General features: G+C 41.1%; 1 protein-coding gene across 1 annotated transcript; it reads left to right on the top strand.

The window, feature by feature from the left end:
• The first annotated feature begins 48 nt into the window (after window positions 1-48).
• On the top strand, window positions 49-23,670 carry cfap221 (cilia and flagella associated protein 221). Its single transcript, XM_066688129.1, has 24 exons — window positions 49-146; window positions 1,984-2,143; window positions 2,439-2,539; window positions 4,643-4,729; window positions 5,160-5,255; window positions 5,360-5,460; window positions 10,778-10,881; window positions 12,778-12,937; window positions 14,328-14,460; window positions 14,719-14,830; window positions 15,943-16,051; window positions 16,452-16,539; window positions 17,265-17,354; window positions 17,559-17,654; window positions 18,757-18,841; window positions 19,340-19,461; window positions 19,933-20,013; window positions 20,144-20,251; window positions 21,185-21,340; window positions 21,571-21,729; window positions 22,428-22,528; window positions 22,666-22,761; window positions 22,924-23,034; window positions 23,266-23,670. The coding sequence occupies exons 2-24, from the start codon at window positions 2,014-2,016 to the stop codon at window positions 23,399-23,401; spliced, it is 2,562 nt and encodes an 853-aa protein (XP_066544226.1). The 5' UTR covers window positions 49-146; window positions 1,984-2,013; the 3' UTR covers window positions 23,402-23,670.
• The last annotated feature ends 1,006 nt before the right edge of the window (window positions 23,671-24,676 follow it).

The following is a 24,676-nucleotide window of genomic DNA, read 5'->3' as shown; positions in this document are numbered from 1 at the left end:
GTGCAGTGGGCGCAGTTGGCACCCCGCCGCCCCCCGGTCCGCTTGCTGCGCCGGCCGGTGACACCCCGGAAGTAGATGACCGTTGCCACAGCGACGCGGATGTTTGGCGGAAGTTTCGGATTCGTTGTCGCGTGCGGGAGGAAGAGGTAAAACTTTTAAATTTCAACACATTTATATTCAATATAACGCGTTATCGCTACAGCCGAATGAATGCTACACTATTCACATTGTGTTAATAATAACTAGAGGACATTACAATAAAATACATGAAGTGAATGACTTAATGGACGTGCTGACTTTTATTATTATTGTATTATTATTTGTAGTATCTTTTCCGATAGGCCGAGTGTGATTGATGTAGGGGTTTGCGGGGGGAATTATTAGTTGTTTATCAATAGACTGCGGTACCTGTATAAGACATGATCAGATTGATAGATAGATTCATATATACATCATTAAATAATTAAACGACAGCAAGGGTTTAAGTCCCAGCTTTTGGCACCTCAACGCTGCAGCAGCCCCAAAAAATTGTACTGCAAAATCACAGTTCCTCCCAGAGGTGTTCTGTGAGCGTGACGTCAGCACGCCTTGGACGTCCAGTGCTCTTTTCTTCGGCCTGAGGTTTGCATGTGATATCTATTGTGTTGCAGTATGTAAAGAGCCCTGCATGTTTTTACAAGCTATTTGTGAAAGTGCTGATATCCAAGTGTTTATACTTGTTTATGAAAGTGTTTAAACACACTTGGAATCTGTTTCAGACTGTGAAGGGGACACTTCTTTTGTTGTTTTGTTGTCATTAGGACTGAAAAATTAACTTGGGTACATGATATTAAACAAGCATTTTTCCTGTTGTTTGCTTTATTTCTATCCATGCTCACAGTTTCGATTTGTAGAAGGAGTACTTGGTTTGGATATCAAAAATAAGTACAAAATCAGTGCAAACCCAGCTAAACTTCTTCTAGGTAAAAGTGTACAGTCTAAGTAAACTAAGCTTGTGTGTCACATGTTACTGATGTTATACATGCTTTAAAGATAATTTCAGATTTTATAACCAAAATATTTATGATAAGGAAACAAAGAGGAACTCAATGACCTGTTACTTCAGCCTTTGTTTACCTTGAAATAAAACAATGAATGTGGTGGCTCTGCACAAGGACAGACAATACATGCAATTTTACTTTTAGGTAACAATTTTACATTTCCAATTTAAATTAAAATGTTACATTTTACATTTCAGCATTGTATAAAATACAATTAAATGAATGCTATTAAAAAGGAGATGTAATTGTCTTATTTGAATCTCAAATGAACTCTTATACCAATTAACCCAGTGGTTTCCAAACCTGGTCCTGGGGAACACCCTAGCCTGCTGGTTTTCACCAGTGAGTGCTCAGTTACTTAATTGAACCTTTAATTGAACTAATAATTTTCTTACATTTTACTTTTAAAAGTGTGTAACTGATAAAAGGTTGGTTCCTTAATAAGATAATAAGTTCTGTATACAATATAAGACAGTGTCCAATCGAGAGGAGCCCATTCGCCCCATCGCGCTCGTTTGGTGTCCATTAATAACTGAGTGATCAAGGATCCTATCCAGTCTGTTTTTGAATGTTCCCAAATTGTCTCTTCAGCCACATCGCTGGGAAGTTTGCTCAGATTGTGACGCCTCTCTGTGTGAAGAAGTGTCTCCTGTATTAGACTTAACTTAAATCACCTACTGTTTAAAATAATTAAAAGGCTCTGATTTAGGACATTATTACTTCAATAAAGGTTCAATTAAGTAATTGAATGCTCAGTTGGAACAAAAACCAGCAGGGTAGGGGCTCCTCCAGGACCAGGGTTGAGAGTCACTGAATTAACCTTTAAGCCTAATTGTTTCTTATTTTATTTGTCTATTTCTTTTCAATCTGTAAAGTGCTCTGCTTACTAAATAAACATTGATTGACTAAGTACTGCTATTTATATATTAATCTAACCATGTAGAAGCTGAGCAGGTACAAGAACGCCATCGTTATGGAGGTGGTCCATTCAGCATCCGAGCTGTTTACAAAGAGCTTTAAGAAAAAAACTCCTCTTCCTTTGAACCAGCTTGTGGAAGAAACCAAAAAGGGAGCAGATGTACCCAACCACCTTCTGGAAACAAGTAGGCAGTTAGATCTTTACAAACTATACCTGTAATTCATATTCATGTGCTTGCCTGCAGACATGCAGAATTAATGAGTGTTGTGATGGAGTCATTTTGTCTGAGACTTAAATATGATTGCAGCAAAAGAGCACTGAAGAAGGTCATCCTCTTTTGGCTTTCAACTGGCAGATTTGAATGTGTTTAATTATTGACATTAAAAGATGCTTTGCTTCATTTGTGTATAAGTGATACCTCTACAGCACCATGCAAATATTCCCTATGTGTATGTACTATATTGTTCTCTCGATTGCAGAGATTTATGCCAAACTCCAGAGTAACAGTGTCATACAGGCTGAACCCGCTGTACTGCATTTCAGCGGCTTTGAACTGGGGAAAAGTTATCTGCAGGTCTTGGTAAGTTCATACCAAACATCCATAACAATATGCATGTTTACTGTGTTCCAATCTGGATTCAACATTTCCCCATAAGTGCAAAAATACAGAGAATAGTTGTTTATTAATATGAATTGTGCCAAAATAGTAAAGAACCAGTTAATAATTACAGCTAATACATACTTAAAACTGAGAGACGACACACAAAACAAGCTATAATGTTTCAATTACTTTGCATAATACATCTGTAGAAGCACCTACAGGTTTTGCACTTATGGTTTAGTGATTATCTGTAGAAGTTTACCTGATCTCATAGCAGAAATTAGTTTGTGTTTCTCACCTGACTAGCTTCACAGAGCTATAACGTTTGCTTTGTTAATTGTCCTACATTAAACATATGCAGATACATATGCAGTCCCGTTGTTTTTAAAGCCTCGTACCCTGGACAGTTTCTGGGTCTATAAATAAGACCCCGCTCGGTACACACAGTCGTCAAAACAAACAGTAGTTGCTCCAAACACTCAGCCAAAGAGTTAATCTCATTGTAAATAATATGCTGTGGGATTTCATTTGAAAATCAGTAGATGTGTAGCAGTGTATCTGCTGTCTATAATATAATGACTGTGTGAACAGGTGATTTTGTGGTTTTCATAAACAAATCTCCTTTGAAAATCTGAAAACCATAACCTGTGTACGTTCGCAGCACTATAGGTGCACATCACAGTCTTGACCTGCAGCTGGAAAGCGTCATGGGAATAAAAGTTAAATGGGGACAGTGGAGAATGATCTGATTCTTGTTTCTCTTTCTTCTGTGGTATATTATATATATACACTCACCTAAAGGATTATTAGGAACACCTGTTCAATTTCTCATTAATGCAATTATCTAACCAACCAATCACATGGCAGTTGCTTCAATGCATTTAGGGGTGTGGTCCTGGTCAAGACAATCTCCTGAACTCCAAACTGAATGTCTGAATGGGAAAGAAAGGTGATTTAAGCAATTTTGAGCGTGGCATGGTTGTTGGTGCCAGACGGGCCGGTCTGAGTATTTCACAATCTGCTCAGTTACTGGGATTTTCACGCACAACCATTTCTAGGGTTTACAAAGAATGGTGTGAAAAGGGAAAAACATCCAGTATGCGGCAGTCCTGTGGGCGAAAATGCCTTGTTGATGCTAGAGGTCAGAGGAGAATGGGGCCGACTGATTCAAGCTGATAGAAGAGCAACTTTGACTGAAATAACCACTCATTACAACCGAGGTATGCAGCAAAGCATTTGTGAAGCCACAACACGTACAACCTTGAGGCGGATGGGCTACAACAGCAGAAGACCCCACCGGGTACCACTCATCTCCACTACAAATAGGAAAAAGAGGCTACAATTTGCACAAGCTCACCAAAATTGGACAGTTGAAGACTGGAAAAATGTTGCCTGGTCTGATGAGTCTCGATTTCTGTTGAGACATTCAGATGGTAGAGTCAGAATTTGGCGTAAACAGAATGAGAACATGGATCCATCATGCCTTGTTACCACTGTGCAGGCTGGTGGTGGTGGTGTAATGGTGTGGGGGATGTTTTCTTGGCACACTTTAGGCCCCCTAGTGCCAATTGGGCATCGTTTAAATGCCACGGCCTACCTGAGCATTGTTTCTGACCATGTCCATCCCTTTATGACCACCATGTACCCATCCTCTGATGGCTACTTCCAGCAGGATAATGCACCATGTCACAAAGGTCGAATCATTTCAAATTGGTTTCTTGAACATGACAATGAGTTCACTGTACTAAACTGGCCCCCCCGGGCACCAGATCTCAACCCAATAGAGTATCTTTGGGATGTGGTGGAACGGGAGCTTCGTGCCCTGGATGTGCATCCCACAAATCTCCATCAACTGCAAGATGCTATCCTATCAATATGGGCCAACATTTCTAAAGAATGCTTTCAGCACCTTGTTGAATCAATGCCACGTAGAATTAAGGCAGTTCTGAAGGCGAAAGGGGGTCAAACACAGTATTAGTATGGTGTTCCTAATAATCCTTTAGGTGAGTGTATATATATATATATATATACACACACACAAAGCTTTATAATTGCTTTGAACTTGTTTTTCTTTTCTTGTAGAAACTTGTCAACATTTCGTCTGAAGTCATAAACATTCATATTTTGCCAACCCAAACGAAGTACTTCCAAATCAAGTATTTGAAAAAGGTATAATTTTAAGCACCTTTTGGTTCATCTCGGCTAAATGGTTATTAATATATAAAGCTGTGTGAAATATGCTTCAACATGCAGTGCAAGTGGTTGTTTAAACATTAATTTTAATGTAAAACCAATACTGTGTAAACTAGAGTGAAAAGATCAAATGAGTTCCAGAATCATCCATATTTTCCTATCGGAGTGTAATTATTACATCCAGTTTTAAATATTTTGACTTGTTTTCAAGTGTTGGCTTAGAAGCTGTATTTGGTTTAACCTCCCCCACCCCAGAACCCTCCCTGTGTTTGATGTTAAGGAGTCGTATATTTAATGGCTTTGTTAATGAGCAGTGTCACCATTGTTAATTTTCTGTCGTTTTGTTTGGGTCTTTTTCTGTTCTGTTGAAATATTATATGCAGTACTCTGATTGTGTTTTTCACAGCATCGTCTGGTGCCAGGGCTCTCGTACAACGTCACTGTGCTGTTCCGCCCAGATGAATGGCGTTATTTTTACGATTGTATTCGAGTTCACTGCAAGGTAAGAACTTGTGTTTCATATTATTTTGTGCTAATAACGAGGTTCTGCTGGTCCAGAGTAAATATGAGAGTATTCCTCTAAAACCAGCGAGCTGTTTTCTCTAGGGAGACGATAACCTCCTGGTTCCAGTTCACGCCTATCCTGTCATCGATGATTTGCACTTCCCTTCGCACATCAACCTGCGCAGCGTTGCCCTCGGGCAGAGGTGAGGCCTTGAGAATCCCTACATGATGAGTTAAATAGATATTTCTGTGTGTATTTCATATACAAACAGGTGACAGATGAAAGGAAAAACCAACATAGTGTCTCAGTAAGGTGTTGGGCACAATGAGCCCCAGAACAGCTTCAATGCTCTTCGCACAGATTCTACGAGTCTCTGAACTCTACTGGAGGGATGCCAGGAAAATGCCCCCCACAGCATAACAGAGCCTCCGGACCCCCTCACTGTAGGGGTCCAGCAGTCAGGCCTGTCCCGTTCTCTTGGTGTCCCACACATGCACTCGCCCACTTGTCCAGAACATGAGCCGGTTCAGCGTCTGTGTAACTGAAGCTCCGGCCATTCATGCCCCAATAATGCCCCCTCTTTCAAAGTCACTTAGATACTTTCCTCTCGCCATCTTGATCCAAAATCAAGCCTGCTCAGCATTTGTATACATGCCACAGACCATGATGGGATGTTAATTGCTTAATTGTATCATGCAGTACACCTGTTTGGAGGCATCTGCATTCGTTATGTTCCTCCACTCATTTATTTGTACATTTTCCTTTAATTTGTCACCCGTCTGTATATGTGCATCTATATCTTGTGTGTCTTGTATTGCTTTAGATAATCAGTCACCTACCTCTGTAGAATACGTTCAGAAACTCAGTGATAAATGACCTGTTGTGGATAATTCTTGCACATAGCACGCGTTCATTACTCCTGAGCTAGCCTCTTGTGCTGCTGAATAAAACACAATGCACGTCCTCCCTGCCCGGGCTGATGTGTCTGAGATACACCACTTATGCCAACAGATGGGATTAACATAAAAATCCTACGTAAAGGTGAATTTACTGTCGCCTGCTTTTCAGATCAGCATGAACTCTAGTCACTGAGTTGCATATCTAGAGTGATGACATTACTCAGATGTTAGTATAGAGAGATTAAAGCAGCAATGTAATAAAGCGTTAAACACCCCTGGCATAGACGCACAGCGATATAGAGATGAGATTGAAAAAGACGTATGCAGGTACCACGTCTCGATGATAATATAATTTATCTGGTCAATATTTTACATCATGTTTGTCACAGATAGACAGTGAGCATTGTGCCTAGCAACTATGAATCGTAATAAAGCCATCTTGTAGTTCCTTAAAGTGACAGAGGAAGAATTATACACAATTGTAAATGGGAAGGAACCAGAGGATAGTGAACGGATAATCTGCTCCCCCTCACTTTCTTTCTTCGTTGAGATTCTTCCTATGCCCTCGCCATCAAAGACTGTCGCTCCCCTGTTTGTCTTGGGAATCCTTGCAAACCACACATATATAGATTTTAAAGGCAGAATAAATAAATAAATCAGGCTGATTGTCCTATTGCATTCCGGTCAAAGACTGCAGAGAAAAGGTTGTTTTTTCTGTTGGGACTAACGGGGTATCAGGTATCGATATCAGGTACCAACATAATCTGTTCTCTGATTTGATTATAAAACATTTCTAAAAACTGAAAATCATTACAAGTTTGAGTGGAAAAAGGGAACTCTTTCATAGGAGTCAGTCTGCTGTGATACTAATGTCAATTTGCACCTCAGTTTATAAAAAGGCAAACTACAGAATAAACGTGATAAGCGACAACTCAGACATGTTTGAAGAATAAACACACGGGGCAAATATTATCTTTCAGCAGCAGGCCATAAAGATAATTTTTTAATCATATGTTAACATGGTTGGTGACACTGATGGATATGCAGGAGAAAGGTGGGTGAGGATTTTGGACCGGGCACATTTGTGGAGATGCCCTTGGAAAACAGGATGCTTCCTTTAGTTACAGTAGTAGTAATCTGTATCCCTCAGATTTACTGCCTCAGATACAGGGATGACACTGAAGTGGTACTATCTATTTTATTATTACTCAATTACATAAATAAAGATTAATACCTGTAATAGCCAAAAGCATAATTTACCTTGAATTCTGTATTGGCAGTAATTAAGAAACTAGACGACATTCCCACAATTCTACTTTCATTACTGCAAAGGGATGGGGTATATATATATATATATATATATATATATATATATATATATATATATATATATATATATATATACACAAACAGACGGCTGACAAATTTAAGGAAAAACCTGAATAAATGAGTGGAGGAACATAACGAATGCAGATGCCTCCAAGCAGGTGTACTGCATGATACAATTTAACAACTAACATCCTATCATGCTCTGTGGCATGTATACAAATGCTGAGCATGCCCGGCTGACATCGATTTTGGCGAGAGGAAAGTATGTAAGTGACTGTGAAAGAGGGGTCATTATTGGGGCACGAATGGCAGGAGCTTCAGTCACACAGACGCTCAACTGGCTCGTGTTTCAATAGAAACAGTGACTAAAGTTACATCTACATTGAGATCTATGGGAAAGACATCAGTAAACAGGGTTGGAAATTGTGGTTGAAAGCGCACATTCGATGACCGTGATGTTCGTGCATTACTGTGATATGTAAGGAAAAACAGAGTAACTCTTTCCCAGGTGACTGAGAATGTCAATGCAGGACGTGATCAGACTGTGTCAGCAAGAACAGTCAGTGGAGAACGACACAGAGAGGGATATTGTAGTAGCGCTGCAGTGCATGAACCCCTCATTACAAAGACAAATGCACATTGGAGAGGTCAGTGGTGCAAAAACCATAGGCACTGGTCTACAGAGATGTGGACAAAAGTGATCTGGTCAGATGAGTCATCCTTCACCATATCCTTGACAAGTGGGCGAGTGCATGTGTGGGACACCAAGAAAACGGGACAGGCCTGACTGCTGGACCCCTACAGTGAGGGGGTCCGGAGGCTCTGTTATGCTGTGGGGGGCATTTTCCTGTCATGGTTTGGGTCCACTTGTCCCCTTAGAGGGAAAGGTCACTGTAAACCACTACAAAGTTATTCTGAGTGATTACCTTTATCCTATGGTGACACATTTCTCTCCTGATGGGAATGTCTCTTCCAGGATGACAATGCCCCCATCCACAGGGCACGAGGGTCACTGAATGGTGTGATGAGTATGAAAATGATGTGACTCATATGCTATGGCCTTCACAGTCACTAGATCTCAACCCAATTGAACACCTATGGGAGATTGTGGACCGATGTGTTATACAGCGCTCTCCACCACCATCATCAAAACCCCAAATGAGGGAATATCTTTTGGAAGAATGGTGTTCATCCCTCCAGTAGAGTCAGAGACTCGTACAATCTGTGCCAAGAGCATTGAAGATGTTCTGGGGCTCGTGGTGCCCAGCACCTCACTGAGACACTTCATGTTGATTTTTCCTTTAATTTGTCACCCTTCTGTATATATATCATCATCATCAACTTTTATCAGGCCATTGTTGGATTAAGGCCTCCAATATGTTTCCACTAGTTTACAGATTAACTAGGAATACTAAAATACGAACTGCATTTCATGTAGTACAATTTAAGTCTAAGCATGTATTCATGCTTGTTTTACCTAATGTTACACACCTATAGAATAAGCAGGAGGGATTCCTACTGGGTGTAATTCTATATTCCAAATCTAATACAGATGATATATGCGTTTTTATTATCAACAATACTCTTGACTTCATATAGCTGGATAATTAGCTACACTGCATAATAATGACTGTATCTTGTTTGTCTATTGTACAACGCCGAAGTGAAATAGTTTTCGATTCTTAATTTCGGTTATTAGATCGATGCCTGCAGTGGGTATTTGTTTCCTGAAAGCAATAAAGACACAAGGCCTTTATGATTGCGCTTGCTCTTTCAGAACTCATCTCCAATTTTTTACAGCCCCTGCTATAAACATGTTCCAGAAATTACAGTAAACATAAACTTCACGCTGTTTAATATAAACAAGATAAACATCCTTGTCAGTTTTATTGCGCAGATTTATAGAGGTTGGAGAGCGAACAAAAGGCAATACTGTGTCTGAGCATAAGAGGTTTAGTTTAGAGAAAACATGGCAACAGCCAACATGCATTGTTGATGATTTGTGTTTAAAATCAGAAAGTACCATTCAACGTTAGGCCTAGCCTTGAAAGAATGTATTATGGGTTTGTCAGAAATTGTTACTGTGATGTCAGTAGGGTCATGTGTATATGCATTGTTTGTATTTATATTCCTTAAACTTCATCGGGTGTCCTTTAGATCCATATCATATCATATCATTATTTTATCTGTTTTTACAAAATGAAACTTCTAGGAAACCGCCTTTTAAAATGTTGGTTAATGGGTTTAAAATCAACATGATCCAGTTGCTAAGTACATCTATAAAATACAAATTAAACAAACATTACACTGCAGGTTTAAAGTTCAAGATCACAAATATTTAGATTCAGCAACGTGTGCAATTTAACCCGACCACTATTTTCATGTTTCAGATACAGTCCTTTACTGCTTAGAAAATGTCAAATCACATTTTGAACTACTTACATCTGTGTCACTTCTACAAACAGGACGGACCAATTATTCACAAATGTCAAGGATTTGCATTAAAACGCTTGACACAGAAAGTAGACTCTGGATTTTAAAGCCATTAAGTAATATAAAAGGGAACAGGTGTGATGCCGAATGAGGAGAACATTTGAAATGTAATGGCGCCTGAAGTTGGACGTTTAAGAAATGTCATGTTTGAAGAGAGTGGTACCCTTTTCAGTTTCATTAGCAAACATTTATACATAGTGCTCTTACGGTGATAAATGACATGTTTTTGTTTGCATTTTCCATGCACATGTCAGGTGCTTTATTAATACTAAATCTCTTCTATGTTTGTATTTTATGTCAAGAAATGAACTAGGATGGGTTCAAAATATAAGACTCAAAACTGAGCCTAAGAGAGGTTTGTTTTGCAAACTGATTATAAGCCAATGAGTGTTTAGAAGTGCTTACAAATTCCAGTTAGGTCTAGTAGTTTAAAGACTTCCAGTTTGTTTTAGTAGAGTTCATGTGTGTGTATATGTGTGTGCGTGCAATGACTAATGCAAAGTTTTATTCATTGAGAAATGAAACAGGTAGTAAGTAATGAATCGTAGCCAAATAAAAAAAATCCTCTTAATCTGCCGTTAACCCTGAACTGAAGTCAGGTTTTAAATTTTTTAATTCTTATCTGTTAGTATTTTATAATTTCCATAGCAAAAAGCCTTCCATCAAATATTTTAATGAATGTAACGTAAAACAACAAACAGTTAATCTTGTTTTCTTGCCCATGTCTATGTGCTTGGATTGCGTTTTGCTGCTTCTTGAACCGTGTCATTCAGTTCTGTTTTTCGTTTCGTCTTATAGCAAGACACACGTGATCCCGCTGAGCTGCAGCTGCCCGATAGACTTTGAGTTCCAGATCTACTGCCTCCAGCCCCACAAGGCCTTCTCTGTAGAGCCCCTTTCAGGTGAGATATTCCGCTTGTTTGGTAAGAAGACAGAGTGTTCACTAATATTAACAATTCATTTAAAGAGTGAATCTTTTTAAGAAAATCATTAAATGTTTGTAATATATCTCTGCACATCTAGTAGAATTCTAAGGTTTAAACATGAATGTATGTATGTATGTATGTATGTATGTATGTATGTATGTATATATAAATATCATAACCATTGAGTTGTGTGATATGTACTGGTATCTGAAAACAATAACAATAGCAGGTATTAGACCATGAGAACGTTGTGCTTGATGCCAGGGATGTAAAACTGCTTGTGCAACAGATGTTTTGTGAAAAGACAGAAATCGAACATAAACAACATTGATGCCATTTAGAGATCCATTGTGCAAATATTTTCACCTCCCCTTCATCCCTCCTCCTCTCCAGTTTTCTATTTACACAACGTGTTGCTAGTGCTGGGAAGATACCAGTCAACCATCAGCGTGACATTATTCTTACTCTAAAGGCAGATGTTATTATTATAAAGTTTATTTTGAATATAGTACAAGTGAATATAAGAATATTTTCCATCCCTGCCTATCCCTTTATAAGTGTATACAATACCGGGTGTGCATTGAAACATGTCATGCCATGAATACATTGTGTGTGGTCATATTCCTGCCCTCGCTTTGATTAAATACATTGGTGTCAGAGCAGTCTATGCATATTTAATGGAATAAGTGCATTCAAGGTTAATGTTAAAATGAAAGACAACATAAATCTATACCTAATGCACGTTAGCCCACGACATTTGGCAGATAAGTGTCGGCACTAACTGCATAGCAATGCAAAACTGACATTGAACAAATGGATTTAACTAAATAATTAGACTGAACTTGTCTACTAATGTTTAGTGTATAACAACATCACTACAAATAAACACTAAATAAAAAGAACAAAAGCCTGTGTGGTTTGTGTGCCAGAAATACCACCTGTTCTATTCTTAGTTTTCTTGTTGTTGATCTTGTTTAGACTGTGACCTGAACATCAATATTTTCTTGTCGTAGTGAGACTGCGTATTGCATTATGCCAAAAAAGATATTGCTCCGCATCCTCCAATCCACCACGGTTGATTATTTAAATTATTTAAACCAAATATCAGGGATGCATTGCACTGGGCAGATTTGCGATCTGCATTGGCCAGCTGGTCCTCAATTGCTATCCTGCAGGCATCAGAGGACTGTCGTTTGAACTTCCCAATACCATCACTTGAGAGGACAGGTTCATAATAATAATAATAATAATAATAATAATAATAATAATAATAATAATAAAAAAAAAACACAAAACGGTATTGCTTTTTAAAGCTTTTTGTTGTATTTTGTATGTGGTCTTTAACTCCTCTCTTTCCAGTACTTGGTCAGTATCTAGTCCATACCAAAGGAGATGTGTGAGAAATGACAGCCTCACTACGACCATAGTTACCCTTCTAGGATTGGTTTTATAACATATATATGTGGCTATTATTTCAATAGTAATAATATTCAGGTTTTTTTCAATGTTTGTGTTTCAGTACTGCTGATGGACTCCAGGCTTTCATGTTTAAGTGTGCTGTTTAAACAGCTCGCCTGAAAGATTTCCTCCTCTGATGTTTGCCAGAGTCACATCCTTTAGATTCTGCACAGGCGGAGTAACTCGCTCGGAGTAACTCGAACGACACTCTGATCTTTCACTTGGGTCTCAATGTTTCATGCTATAACCGTTCCCTGTGGGTTCCTACCTTAGGAGAGGACTGTCCAAATGTGTTCGTTCGTCACCTACATTTAATTCGACCTGGGTATTTACTCTGTTCTGACCGATCCTTTTCTGGGTTTGATTTCTGTCTCAGTCTCACTCAATACGTTTGTCTGCAAATTTTCTCAACAGGGATCATTCCTGCGAACGGGCAGGTGGACGTTACCGTGACATTCTCCCCCTCTGAATATGGCACCGTGCAGACGACATTACAGCTGGTCATTTCGCAGTTCAACTCCAATTCTTATGTCTGTACCTTCACTGGGACCTCGTCTCCCAACCTGGGCCTGAGGTATTCAGTCACTGCAGGCCTGTCATAAACTCACTTTTACATGGTTTTCTTTCTGTTCTTTCTTCTGTTTTCTTTTAACATTCTATTACCGTTCAACTACTTGATCATGAAAGTTCAATAGGATGTTCATTAAGTGTCTATCTATTCCAAAAACTTTGTCAACGTGGAAAAAACAATGGATGACCCATCTGAAGTGGAGATATCTACGTTTTACCCAATTGTTTCTTGTAACTTTGCTTATGGGTCTGATATCTCCACTTTAGAGGGCTGAACCAGTTTGTAACTTGTGTTTTTTTCATGCTGACAATATTACATTGACATTCTATTGATATTTATTTAACAATTAGTTGCAAGTGAATAGATTATTAATCCAATATCTATGTATGAAATTGGGTCGCGTAATCTAAAGTGTTACCCCCAAAAAATGTAGGCTATATCAGCATGGGATTCATAAATAATGTATGTGTGATTAGATAAGAGACGTATCGGCGATGATGAGGAGGAACACACGTCACTAAAACAAACGGAGATCGTATCTTGAACTGCGCAGTATTTGATATGTGATTTGTTATGTGTGGCGTGGCTTAGTTAGCTATAAAACGATCATGTCATTACTTTGAAATTGCCACTGATCTGTCACAGTGTCTGCCATGGCATGATGGGTCACAGCAAACATTTATTTGCCTTGGATAGAAGGGTATATTTATAATTAACACAGAATTTGCCTTTTACCTCAACATCTAGGCTATAAACCCACAATTCCATATTCAGAATTCAAACTACAGTCAGTCCAAAGACACTCATTATCTTTGTAATAATTGTAATTGTTGATATGTGCTGACTGAAACGGTTTGCTTTTTAAGATGGTGTTTCCAGGAACCAAAAAGCTGAATCCTAAACATCTAATTTCAGCACTCAAGTCATTTCTTTCACAGCTGAAACAAAGGGTCATTATTATTTTAAAAATGAAATAGATATGGCTGTAATCTCACCTTGAATTTGCATTTTTAAGATATTTTCTCTGTTCTGTTCCCATGAGAAAATGACTACAATCCATCAATTACAGTAGACATATTGTACTCCCATTTACAGCTAGGAGAGGTTAATGATTTACGAAGTGAACACATCCTTGTATCAGGTCTATCCTTTTTCAAACCTCTTTCCGGAGTCTTTTTGAAGTGTCCGTTAATGAAATGGTTGAATTAAGAACATAAGACTCACAGCGGCTCAAAAGACAGAGAGCAAAAGACATGGAATACCAACATATCGGAAGTGTGTTTTGGTGGCAGTGTAAGCCTAATTCAGAAAATAATAGAAATGTCATCCATCCAGTCATTAAAAAACCCAGTTAATAAAGTGTAATTTATGGATTGTGTTATCATTGTTTCAGGCAACAGGACAAACATGAGGAAACACAAGTCTCCTTTGCCAAAGACCTGCTGGACCCTCAGCGGTTATCAATGGTGCATTTATCCAGGACAAAGCGAAAATCGAAGCCAACGCATTCCCCAGATAAACCCAAGGTAAAGAAGAAAGTGTCCGTCAATGTGGCCTCACCTCACGGCTGAGAAACGAGCTGGGGGTCTCAGACAATGGGCCGCTTAGGTTTTATTCCACCGTCCAAACAAACAAACCACAACCAGTAAAGACAAACAAAACTTTAGCTGATATATTAGGAACACAGATTATTAATAAAATACCATGTATGAGGCCCTTGTTACATGAAAACAGCGTGTGTTTCACTGGATCGTGAGACTAACTGTCAGTGCACGTTATTTCAGGAGATCATCTACCAGAACATGAGGATTCCCGTGGCTTTATTGAACCCAGGCGCAGTGGCCAAGGTACTCCTTCAGGAGCCGGGGAAGCTGCGCGCAAAAGACTTGAAGGAAGGTATTGTCGGTTGAGAACAGATTGTGCTTTATTACAAATGACCCTGTCATCTTGCTTTGTGTTCTCATGCATTGGGCGGGGTACGTCGCAGTCCAAAGGTTAAGACTTTTGATTCGAATGGCCAGACGATGTTTACCTCTAAAACAATTACAGCTTAAGAACCAGAACCATTCGATCATCTTATTTTATATAGTTTATTTTTAAATGAAACTTTCTGAAGTAGCTGAGTCAGATACACCAGCTGTTATTAATCATGGGAGTAATTGCCTAATTTGTTGACCTTTTTACTCCAACAGCAAAAGTTCCTCCTTCACAGAGATTTAAAAGCACAGTCCGGTGCGGTCACAAACATTTTGTGAAGCTGTACCACTGTGTGTTGTGATCAGATTTCTGTTTCTTTCGACTCCACAAGTTGTCCCTAGTAGCGCAGTATGTGTACATGGGCTCTCTGGCTGTGTTGAGTGTCTTAGAGATACATAATTCACTGTCCATTCACTGTTTATGAACGCAGCCCCGGGGTGATTTAAGGCTTTACTCATATAAGGATACCTACCCGGCCCCGCACCCCATTTGGAGAACTATTTCAGCTCAGCCACAAATCTTGCAACGCTGTTTCCCAAAAAGGATAACAGCCTTATTCACAATGCGAAGTGGAATGTCTGTGTCCACGGTAGACCCAAAATATTGAATTTATTACAAAGGGACACATAACAGTATAAATTCCCACTGCCAGGAATGGAAAATCGCTCTTTGTTCTTGGACTTCTGTTTCTTCTTGGTTCCTGGAATTGGACGGGAGCAGGAGTTTTCTGTCGTCGGATCCAAATTCCACGTCTTCGAGGTCAATAACCTCAATCTTTGTCTGTAGCTTCAATCGCTCTTGTGTAAGTCACAGCCTCGCCCATGTCTTTGTGAATCTCGCTGGGTGCCTGCTCTGTAGTTGTAGAGGAAGGCAAATAAAGGTTCAACATCTCTTTGTCTTAAGCTGGACATACGTAACCCATTGCAAACATTATCGATTTTATTTTTAGGTGGCTAGCATCACATATGCGTTATATTAATTATTATTTAGGATGTGTGTCTTTTTTCTCTCTCTGATATTCACATTTTCAGCCCTGTCCCAAACCGGCGCTGGATTTCAGACCAGACAGATGAAAGAAGCCACATTTGACCAAAGAGTTCGTCAGGATGTGCTGGAAGAGAGAGCCAATCAGCTCAGATGGTATAAGAGCTGTGAATGAAATGAAATGATTTCCTTCAACACTGCAAAAGTGAAGACCTCTTCAACCACAAGGGGCGCTAGCAGGATTTGAGATTCTTTCTATAATGTTTCAGTGTATCGTGTTCAGATCCAGGCTTGATGTAAATCCTGTTGTGTGTGTGTTGTCATGTCATATTTCAGTCACACTAAAGCGCTGTCTGTTTTCACAATTAACATTGGTGCAATAAACGCGTCTCCGTTATCTTGGTTTATCGTTTGAACATTTTATTAGTGAGTGTCCTTTAATATCCAGCTGAAATGCTTTTATGAGCTTCGTTTAGCTTAATTAAACATATCTTTATGAACTGATATGGAGGCGTAACTACGTGTATCTCTCTCTCACAAACCTTAATTCTTTTAGGCAAGTGCACCTTGGCAGGGATCCAGTTTCGACCGCAACGAGACAATGCATTTTGGAGGAAAGGGACATTGCAGCACATGAGTATATGGTAATAAAAACACAGTCCATTGTGAAATACAGGCCTTTCATAAATACATAATCAGACCCTTAACGTACAGTATTGGATTAAGGGAGAAGAAACATAATTTATTCACTTAAGACCCAAATTAGCTTATCTGATGCCGTTTGTGAGTAATTGAATAATGATTGTACTTAATTCATGACCTATAATGGCTTAAATCTGAATAAATATGTTCCAAAATAGATTATACAAACTCTATTTTGGTAAAAATATATTGATTGATATGCCAAATCCCTTCCCAGAATGAAAGCCTAGAAAGTTATGAGTGTTTTTGCATTTCTAATTGTATTCCAATATGAATTGAAATACTACACATGTTTGACATTCGTAGTTGGCTTCCTGAAACCAAACAGAGCGGAAAACACAGTTCTCAGGGCGCTTGTTCTTTATGGGACGCTTTGATAACCGTAAATTGAAGACCAGTTCGGCTGCAATCATAACATGTACTTCCTTTCCCATTCGTCCCCATCTGGATGTTTATACGCTGTATTTACACTGATGAGGTCCGTGGCTCTGTGTTTGTAAGACAAGAAAAGCTGACTGCTTTGTCACGATACAACTGCCCCGGTCTGTAGGTCTCCTCTGTGATTTTGATGCTTTGCCAGAACGAGAATAATGCCTTTTTCTGGTCAGCGTTCCTCGTCTGCCCGGGCTCATCCTGATAATCGTCAATGCGTGTGCTTTGATTTCAGTTGCAAAGAGGAGACGTCACAACAGAGCAAGAAATGCAAAGGACGCAGCCTCAGGTGTCTCAGAAGAGAGTCCTCCGCGATGCAGGACAGGTAGGTCTTGTGATTGTTTTAATCGTAGAGATGCCACCGGCCTCCTAGTGTATAAAATGTGACAGTTTTGTGGACATGTAGACTCGGCCGGGGCGTTCAACCCCCCCGTGTCATCGAGAACACGTACTCACAGTGTGAATAACCCTGCTTTTGAGCAATAGTGGTCCTAATATGTCTGCTTGACGAATCTCTCCTGTTTTTCAGCTTCCTGTCTGCATTCCAGCGTTTGACGTCTATTCAAACAACCCCTGGGAAGCCAGACACAAAGCTCTCTGCCTTTTCCAGCAGACAGCCAGGAAGGTACCTCCACAGATGATGATACGTGTTTTAGAAATCCAGTGAATGTTTTCTTAAACCGGTTTCACCCAAACCACTCATCTATGCTTTGGTCCCTCTTACATTACCTTTGCATAGATGATGCCGTTAATCTTTGGTATTGGCAGTTCGTCAAGGCTGTGTATGAACTTGTGCAGGAGAAAAATTGTCCGAATCCTAAAGTTTACTTCATAGCATCGAGGACTGGTTTTACAGGTGTGCTTTAGCCTCCACTGTTATTGTAGATAGGGTACGCCAAGACTAATCCACCAGAATCCTGTGTTTTGGTGGAATGGAAAAGCCTGTATAAGCAGAAACTCATTAATACTCGAGACTTTAGTCATCTCTGCCCCACAAGTCCCGAGAAATGATAGCGAAGACTATGCATTCAGGGTTCCTCTTTTGTTCACGACAGGTGAGATATCCCCTGTACGCCAGCGATAAATTAAATTAGGAACGGAGATGAAAGCCCATTTTAACTCACAATCGGAGGAAAGCGAAAGCAACCGCAGCTGTAACATTATATTTGGCGTTTTTGGGCGGCAGTGCGGAGAATGGATGTGTGGCAGAGTTTATTCCACCGTGGCACGTTCATCAGTCTAATTCAATGCCATGGGCAGCACGTCCTGCATTTATTAAAGGTCACAGTCAAATGTTTAAACACTGTTAGCTGCCGCCCGATAGGCTGTCAGTTCAGTGTCTCTTACTGCTCTTAACAAACCAGCATCGTCTGCAAATATAATGGGAACGTTCCCTGTGACACTCAGAGCCCTTGATGTGTTTGTACACACTTTGCCTGCTTTATTTGTATGGCACCTGGCAAAGAAATATCAGGTTCACTGCTCATATCCCTAAAGTGTGACCAGTCTGCCACACCTACACAATGCCCGTTGGCCACATACACATCTATCACCTGCTACACACAGTGAGTCTTTTCTTTATTTGTGTCTAATTGGTTAATTGTGCCTTAAAACAACAGTAACCTTTAAGACTTTGTTTAATTGGAGTGCCTGACAACACGTTTAGGTGTGTTTGTGTTGTTTGTTTACCACTGACTGAATCTGTATGACCTTTTTTTTTGTTTAAGATCCTGATTCGCTGCCGCATGAATAACAGGCTGCTCTCTCTGAGAAAGCTGGTCCAGACGCTCTCCGACAGAACGGCTCAGGCAGGTGAGAAATGAGAGCCGACAGGGACATTAATGACCCAGCGATGAACTGCACCGCAGCATCGGCACAGGAAAATCATTCCCAAAACAAGCCGTGTTTTTGTTCCTGCCAGTTTAACTGCTGGTTGTAAAACAGTGTGATTCCCACTGAAACAGTCTTCTACAAATGTTCGGCAGGACTTTATTCCTGGTTCTAATTTATTTATTGATTTATTGATTGATTTATTCAGACGATGTCTTCACCTGAGACACTTTTAGTCACTAAACAGAACTGCATGATAAACCTATAAGTGTAAGTAAAACATTACACATTGTAAAATGGCTACCAATACTAGTTACTGTAAATGAGTTGAAGTGATTAAGGTTATACTGGGGGGGAGGGTAGAAACATTTATTGTTCTATAGGCCTCTATAGTGGATAAAGCAACATGCGGACCCTGCACTCTCTCCGCTTGCCTGTGGTTTTATAAATGTTGTGTTTGTTCGTTGTTATTCTTCGCAGGGGACTCAACATGCCGCACTAGTAACCAGGGAGAGAAGGCGTTCCCTCTGAAACTGTCCCTGGACAATTTGCTTCCCTTCACATTCCCCACTTACACCCCCCCCACCCAGGCCGACGAACTTGTGAGTCTCAGATAACGAGGGATGTGTATCGTTTACAACCGGGTTTCTGTTTCTCTGTTTTTTTTCCTCTGAGCATCTTTGATCAAGAGATGAGAAGTCCATTTGAATCATTTACAGACATTATCAGTGATCTTTCTGTAGGCCCCAGTATTCTTGTGTCTTCTGTGATACAGCGTCGGTGTGTTTTATCTGAATGTTTAGGGAGCAGACAATGCTGTCATTAGCAAGACAGCTGGTATCGTTGGCCCTGTTTGGAGGGAGCCGTCTGCTGTGAAAAGCCCTGGTAATCGTACACAGCTACCGCCATCTGTCCAATGACTTTCAGAAAGACTAAAACCTCTCAGAATTTGAGAATTGAGATTAAAAGTGTGTGGCATTTGAAGTGTCTGATGAAGTATTGTTTTATATGCTGAAGTTTTAATAACCCCAGAGACAGTGTGAACAATAACCATTTTCTTCTCTCCATCCCAGGCTCCCGATGCCCTTGGACAGGTTCCTGTTAAACCCACTGAAATTGATATTAAAGCAGAGACTCCTTTTTTCAAGCTAAAGGTTTGGCGCGTTATCATCTAATTTTATGGTTTCCAGAATTTTGGATAGAATTCAATGAATCAGTCAATCGATCTTAATTTGATCCGACTGTGATTGACCTCAAAAGTCTGTGTGTGTGTCGTAACCCCAGGTTCCCCAGCGCTACAGACTGATGGGATACCAGCCCGTGTCGGCGATGGCTGCATCGGCTAGCTTCGTCCCCCAGGCGCTGGCGAGACCGCTGAGGTCAGGAGCCGAGGTAAATGGCTGGAGAGGCACCGGCTTTGAAACCCAGTCCATCGTCGTAGACCTCAGAAGGTTCTTTCAGAGTTTTGTTGTAATTGTGCCACGGATTTTCTAGGCAACCGCATATAAAATAATTCCAGAGAATATTGCGTCTTTATCTGCTCTGCCGAGGGATATAAGAAGCTGTAATATCCTGCTAGGGGAAGACACGGTGCTATATTGTCAGTGCAATATGCTGTGGATTACATCAGGGGCGTCTCTGCCCGTCCTGTAGGCAACTGAGCCGCCCTGACCGAGTCTGGGGGAATTCCCTGGTTTGACAAAAGCACTGCAATGACATTCAGCCCTGACTCGTGGAAGCAGCTGATTGACCGAGGTCTACATTTCCGTGACTATGTTTTTAAACATGTATGTGTATGTAGACCTACTTTTTTTTAACTGCTTTTGCACTTTACTACTCCCCAGTACTAACCATACCTATAACTACTGCTCCCGGGAGTATTTTCTTTCGGTAAATTATCTTATGACTCAGCTGACATGTGCTTGGCTCCCCCTGTGTTCTAACTGTTTTCTTTTTAATAACACGTTGGATTTTATGTCCTGGAAAAGTTGGTGTTTATATTATTCCTAACATTTGTAACCTTTTCCAGCTGTACCATCCAAATCGTGAGCGTTGGAAACCGTTGTTTAACTGACGATGAATAAACAGAGTTCGCACATCCATTCCTATCGGCTGTCGACGGAAAATCATTTAAAATGCTCCAAGTGCAGTTAACAATCAACCTTTTGCGCAACAACAACAACAAAAAAGACGAAATGAGGGGAAAATACAGCTGTGAAAACTCTATACACAATTATTTCCTGACATGAACGTCCTTCTCTGACCGGGAATCTATAGCCGCCAGTCATCCCTTGGTTTAGTGTTTGTGCTTGTGTTCCTGGGCAGGACGAGCTGGGGCCAGCTGTGGTCCGCCCCCCCTCAGGGACGACACTGATTGACCTGGAAGATCCGCGAGACGAGGCGTCAGGACAGAGAGAGCTGGCCTTCACCGCGCCCCGCGCTCTGCTGAGGGCGCCAGAGTGCCACCCACTCAGGATCTTTGTAAGAGAGAGCAGTCCGGCGAGGCCTGCGATTTATAAAGGCTTTGTTTCCCTGTTGCTGCCCGACTCCTCTCGATTCACGGGCGCTGTGAGGAGGTCTGAGGACTTCTTAGATGAATATCAGTCCGGGGTCTGATAACATTGTGTTAGCTTGTTGAAATATTAACATCCTTGTGTGTTATTAGGGAAGATCTTGTGTTTCATTTACATGTTGTTGTGTATGTGTTGCAGAACCCCACTCCTGGGCTTCACACATTTCAGCCCCACCTCCCCTACCTGGAGACCGACCTCGAGTTTAATCTCTGCCCTGTCCCGAGGTACGCCATCACCAGGGCAGCCGTGGAGGGGGTTCGCGTCGCTGGCACACAGAAGAAATTCCTGGACCGAACGGTAAAGACGTGTGTCCAAACCATCAACCGCAGAGAAGCTATAAATCACATATCAGTCCAGCGTGTCATCCGGTACACAGGGGGAATGGACTTCTGTGGGTCAAGGTTGAGCGTAAACCATTACAATTTGTATTATTGTAAGAACATAAGAACATAAAGTGTCCAATCAAGAGGAGTCCATTCGCCCCATCATACTCGTTTGGTGTCCATTAATAACTAAGTGATCAAGGATCCTATCCAGTCTGATTTTGAATGTTCCCAAATTGTCTCTTCAGCCACATCGCTGGGGAGTTTGTTCAGATTGTGACGCCTCTCTGTGTGAAGAAGTGTCTCCTGTTTTCTGTCTTGAATGCCTTGAAGCCCAATTTCCATTTGTGTCCCCGGGTGCGTGTGTCCCTGCTGATCTAGAAAAGCTCCTCTGGTTTGATGTGGTCGATTTTGAAGACTTGAATGAAGTCCCCACATTCAGGTTCAGTTCCCATATCTGAAGCCCATGTCAGATGTGTTTGATGAAGAGGTTTAAGAAGCTACTGGGGCACCGTATCAGTTTCTCCTCTGATACATCCTGTGATCGTGTTTCTCATTTAAGCATGAGATTTGTATGTAAAACTCAAGATGAGCCATCGTTTTCTGCGTGTTCCTGCCGTGTGGGTTATACATGGGCAGGGCAGGGCTTGACCACACTCTCGCTGACTCTAGGAGGTGATTCCTGGGGTGATGACCTGGAGGAAGTTCCCATCGGCTTCTCTGGCCGCTCTCTCCACCGCCCCTCCGCTCACCGACGCCTGGACACCCAGAGGGTAAGACGGCCATGCGCCTCCCAGATTTCTGAGCCTGTGACATCTTGAGAAACTGGCCTATAAAGCAGCCGAGATGCCGGGAAACTGGCTCCTCCTGCGGCAGCACACAAACGCTTGTTGTTTATTTGTCCTGTAAGGTCGGACCTGTTCGGCTCGGACCTGCTGCCCGTCGAGGTCCCTCCTGTCCTGACCGGTCTGCCGGAGGAGCTGAGAGACGACGTCATGGACGGATCGTAAGGATCTGGTTTTAGTTCAGATTACACCCGACATTAAATGAAGCGATTGTCCTGTTCCACGAAGCCGCTGTGCGTATCGCAGGCTTCCACAGAGAGTTAGTGTTTTGTCTTGTGTGTGACATTTGTACATGTGCCTTTTTGTTGCCGTGTGTCCGACAGGTCTGAAACCGCGCCGGCGTCTCTCACTCCTGAGATGATCAAAGCCGAGTTTATGTTGACTGAGGGTCACACTCTGACACAAGAGAAAGACCATTCGACCCGGGAGGAAGGGTAAGCAAGACGTTTAAACTTACGGGCATCTGGCGCTGCATAGAGTCCAGTAAAATAAACGTTTCGGTTCAATGTGATTCAATTTATTCTCCTTATTTTATGAATCCATCATGATGTACAATTGCAAAGCATTTAAAGAAAACAAACTTCTAAGCATCTCATAACTGGGAGTGTTGTGTAATCTGATCTAAAGTTTTTCACATTTGGCTCTTTTGCTTTTGTTGTCCACAGGGACGCGAGAGAGCCGCAGCCGCAGCAGCCCCCCCCAGCGCCGCGCAGCAGTGGACTGGGGGTCAGGGTCGCGGCCCGGCTCGGGCAGGTGCAGGCGCTGGCCAAGGAGGGTGGCAGAGACTCGGTACCCAGCTGAGGGGTTCTCGTTTGCGAAACAGTATACAGATGTTTTCTTCCGACGAATTAAGCTTTCTGAATGTTGTAAAAAAAGAAATGAAATGAAGACCATTGATCCTTCAGAATGTAATAGTTGTGTAATGTATGTATTCCCCTATAAACTATTAATACTGTTATATATTTTAAATACTGCATATGTATATAATAGTGTTATGATTGTAAATTATTATTATTTGCGGAGTTCAATGCTGAAGTTTCTACAAATGATTAAAAAATGACTTTCCTGTATTGGGGCGCCATCCAGTGGCTGCGATGCCAGTTTGTTGTGGATTGAGTCGGGCGCAGTGTAGCAGCTGTGGGGCGCGGCTGCAGTTCACTGGAGCTCCTCGAGGCAGCGAGCAAACCCCACGACAAACAGCATTAATCCGTGATGATGAGAACTGTATTTACAGGCTGTAGACGTATTCGGCTGGTCCTGCTGCTCACCGTGCTTGATATGTATTTTTTTATTATCTGTTTGTTTTTATCCAAGGAGACTCCTGATTATGGTGTAACTATACCTGTTGAAACAGTGAGATTGAGAAAGGTATATAATATACAATATGTAATAGCACAATGTAATAGTCTGAAGTATTGTCAAGGGAAAGTAACTATAGCAGATGTTTGCAACAGCTCAGTCAGGAAACAGACTGAAATCTGAGCTGCACTGCAGAGCAGGGTTGAGCTGTAGGTCTGTACTCTGGGAGCTCACAATAGACATCTTCATATTCACTATATTAAAATAATTACAAAGAACAGGCCAACACATCCAGCAGGAAACTGTTTGTCTGCTGACACACAGTCTGTGTTGGCGCTAGGTGGCGATGTTGTTCAGAAAGGACTTTGCAGCTTCCATTGTGAAAAACATCTTCAATTTGTTAATCAAATGTTGTGAGCGCTGCTCGGGTAGCGAGGTGTGTTCACAGCTGGAGCCTGCAGGTCTGACACAGGGAAGGCGTGGATGAAGGGCTGCAGTAAAGAGCAGTGAACTGGCTCTAGAGAGACCATGCTGTGCTACTGACTTACAGTCTGTTTTAATACAGATCAACACCTGCAGTGAGGAGAGAAGGCGCTCATGGAGATTAAAATCATGCACAGCAACTGATGAATGCTTTGAAAATATGTATAATTTATATATATATATAATAGAATATGTGTTCATTAGCTTGGGGGCCCTTATCCAGGTCAACAAACAACAGTGAAACATTATTTTCACAAGCAAATCTCATATTACAATAAGTGCAAAATATAATAT

The sequence above is a fragment of the Amia ocellicauda genome, chromosome 16 (genome assembly GCF_036373705.1).
Source record: "Amia ocellicauda isolate fAmiCal2 chromosome 16, fAmiCal2.hap1, whole genome shotgun sequence".
NCBI lineage: Eukaryota > Metazoa > Chordata > Actinopteri > Amiiformes > Amiidae > Amia > Amia ocellicauda.
This window is presented reverse-complemented; position numbering and strand designations above follow the sequence as displayed.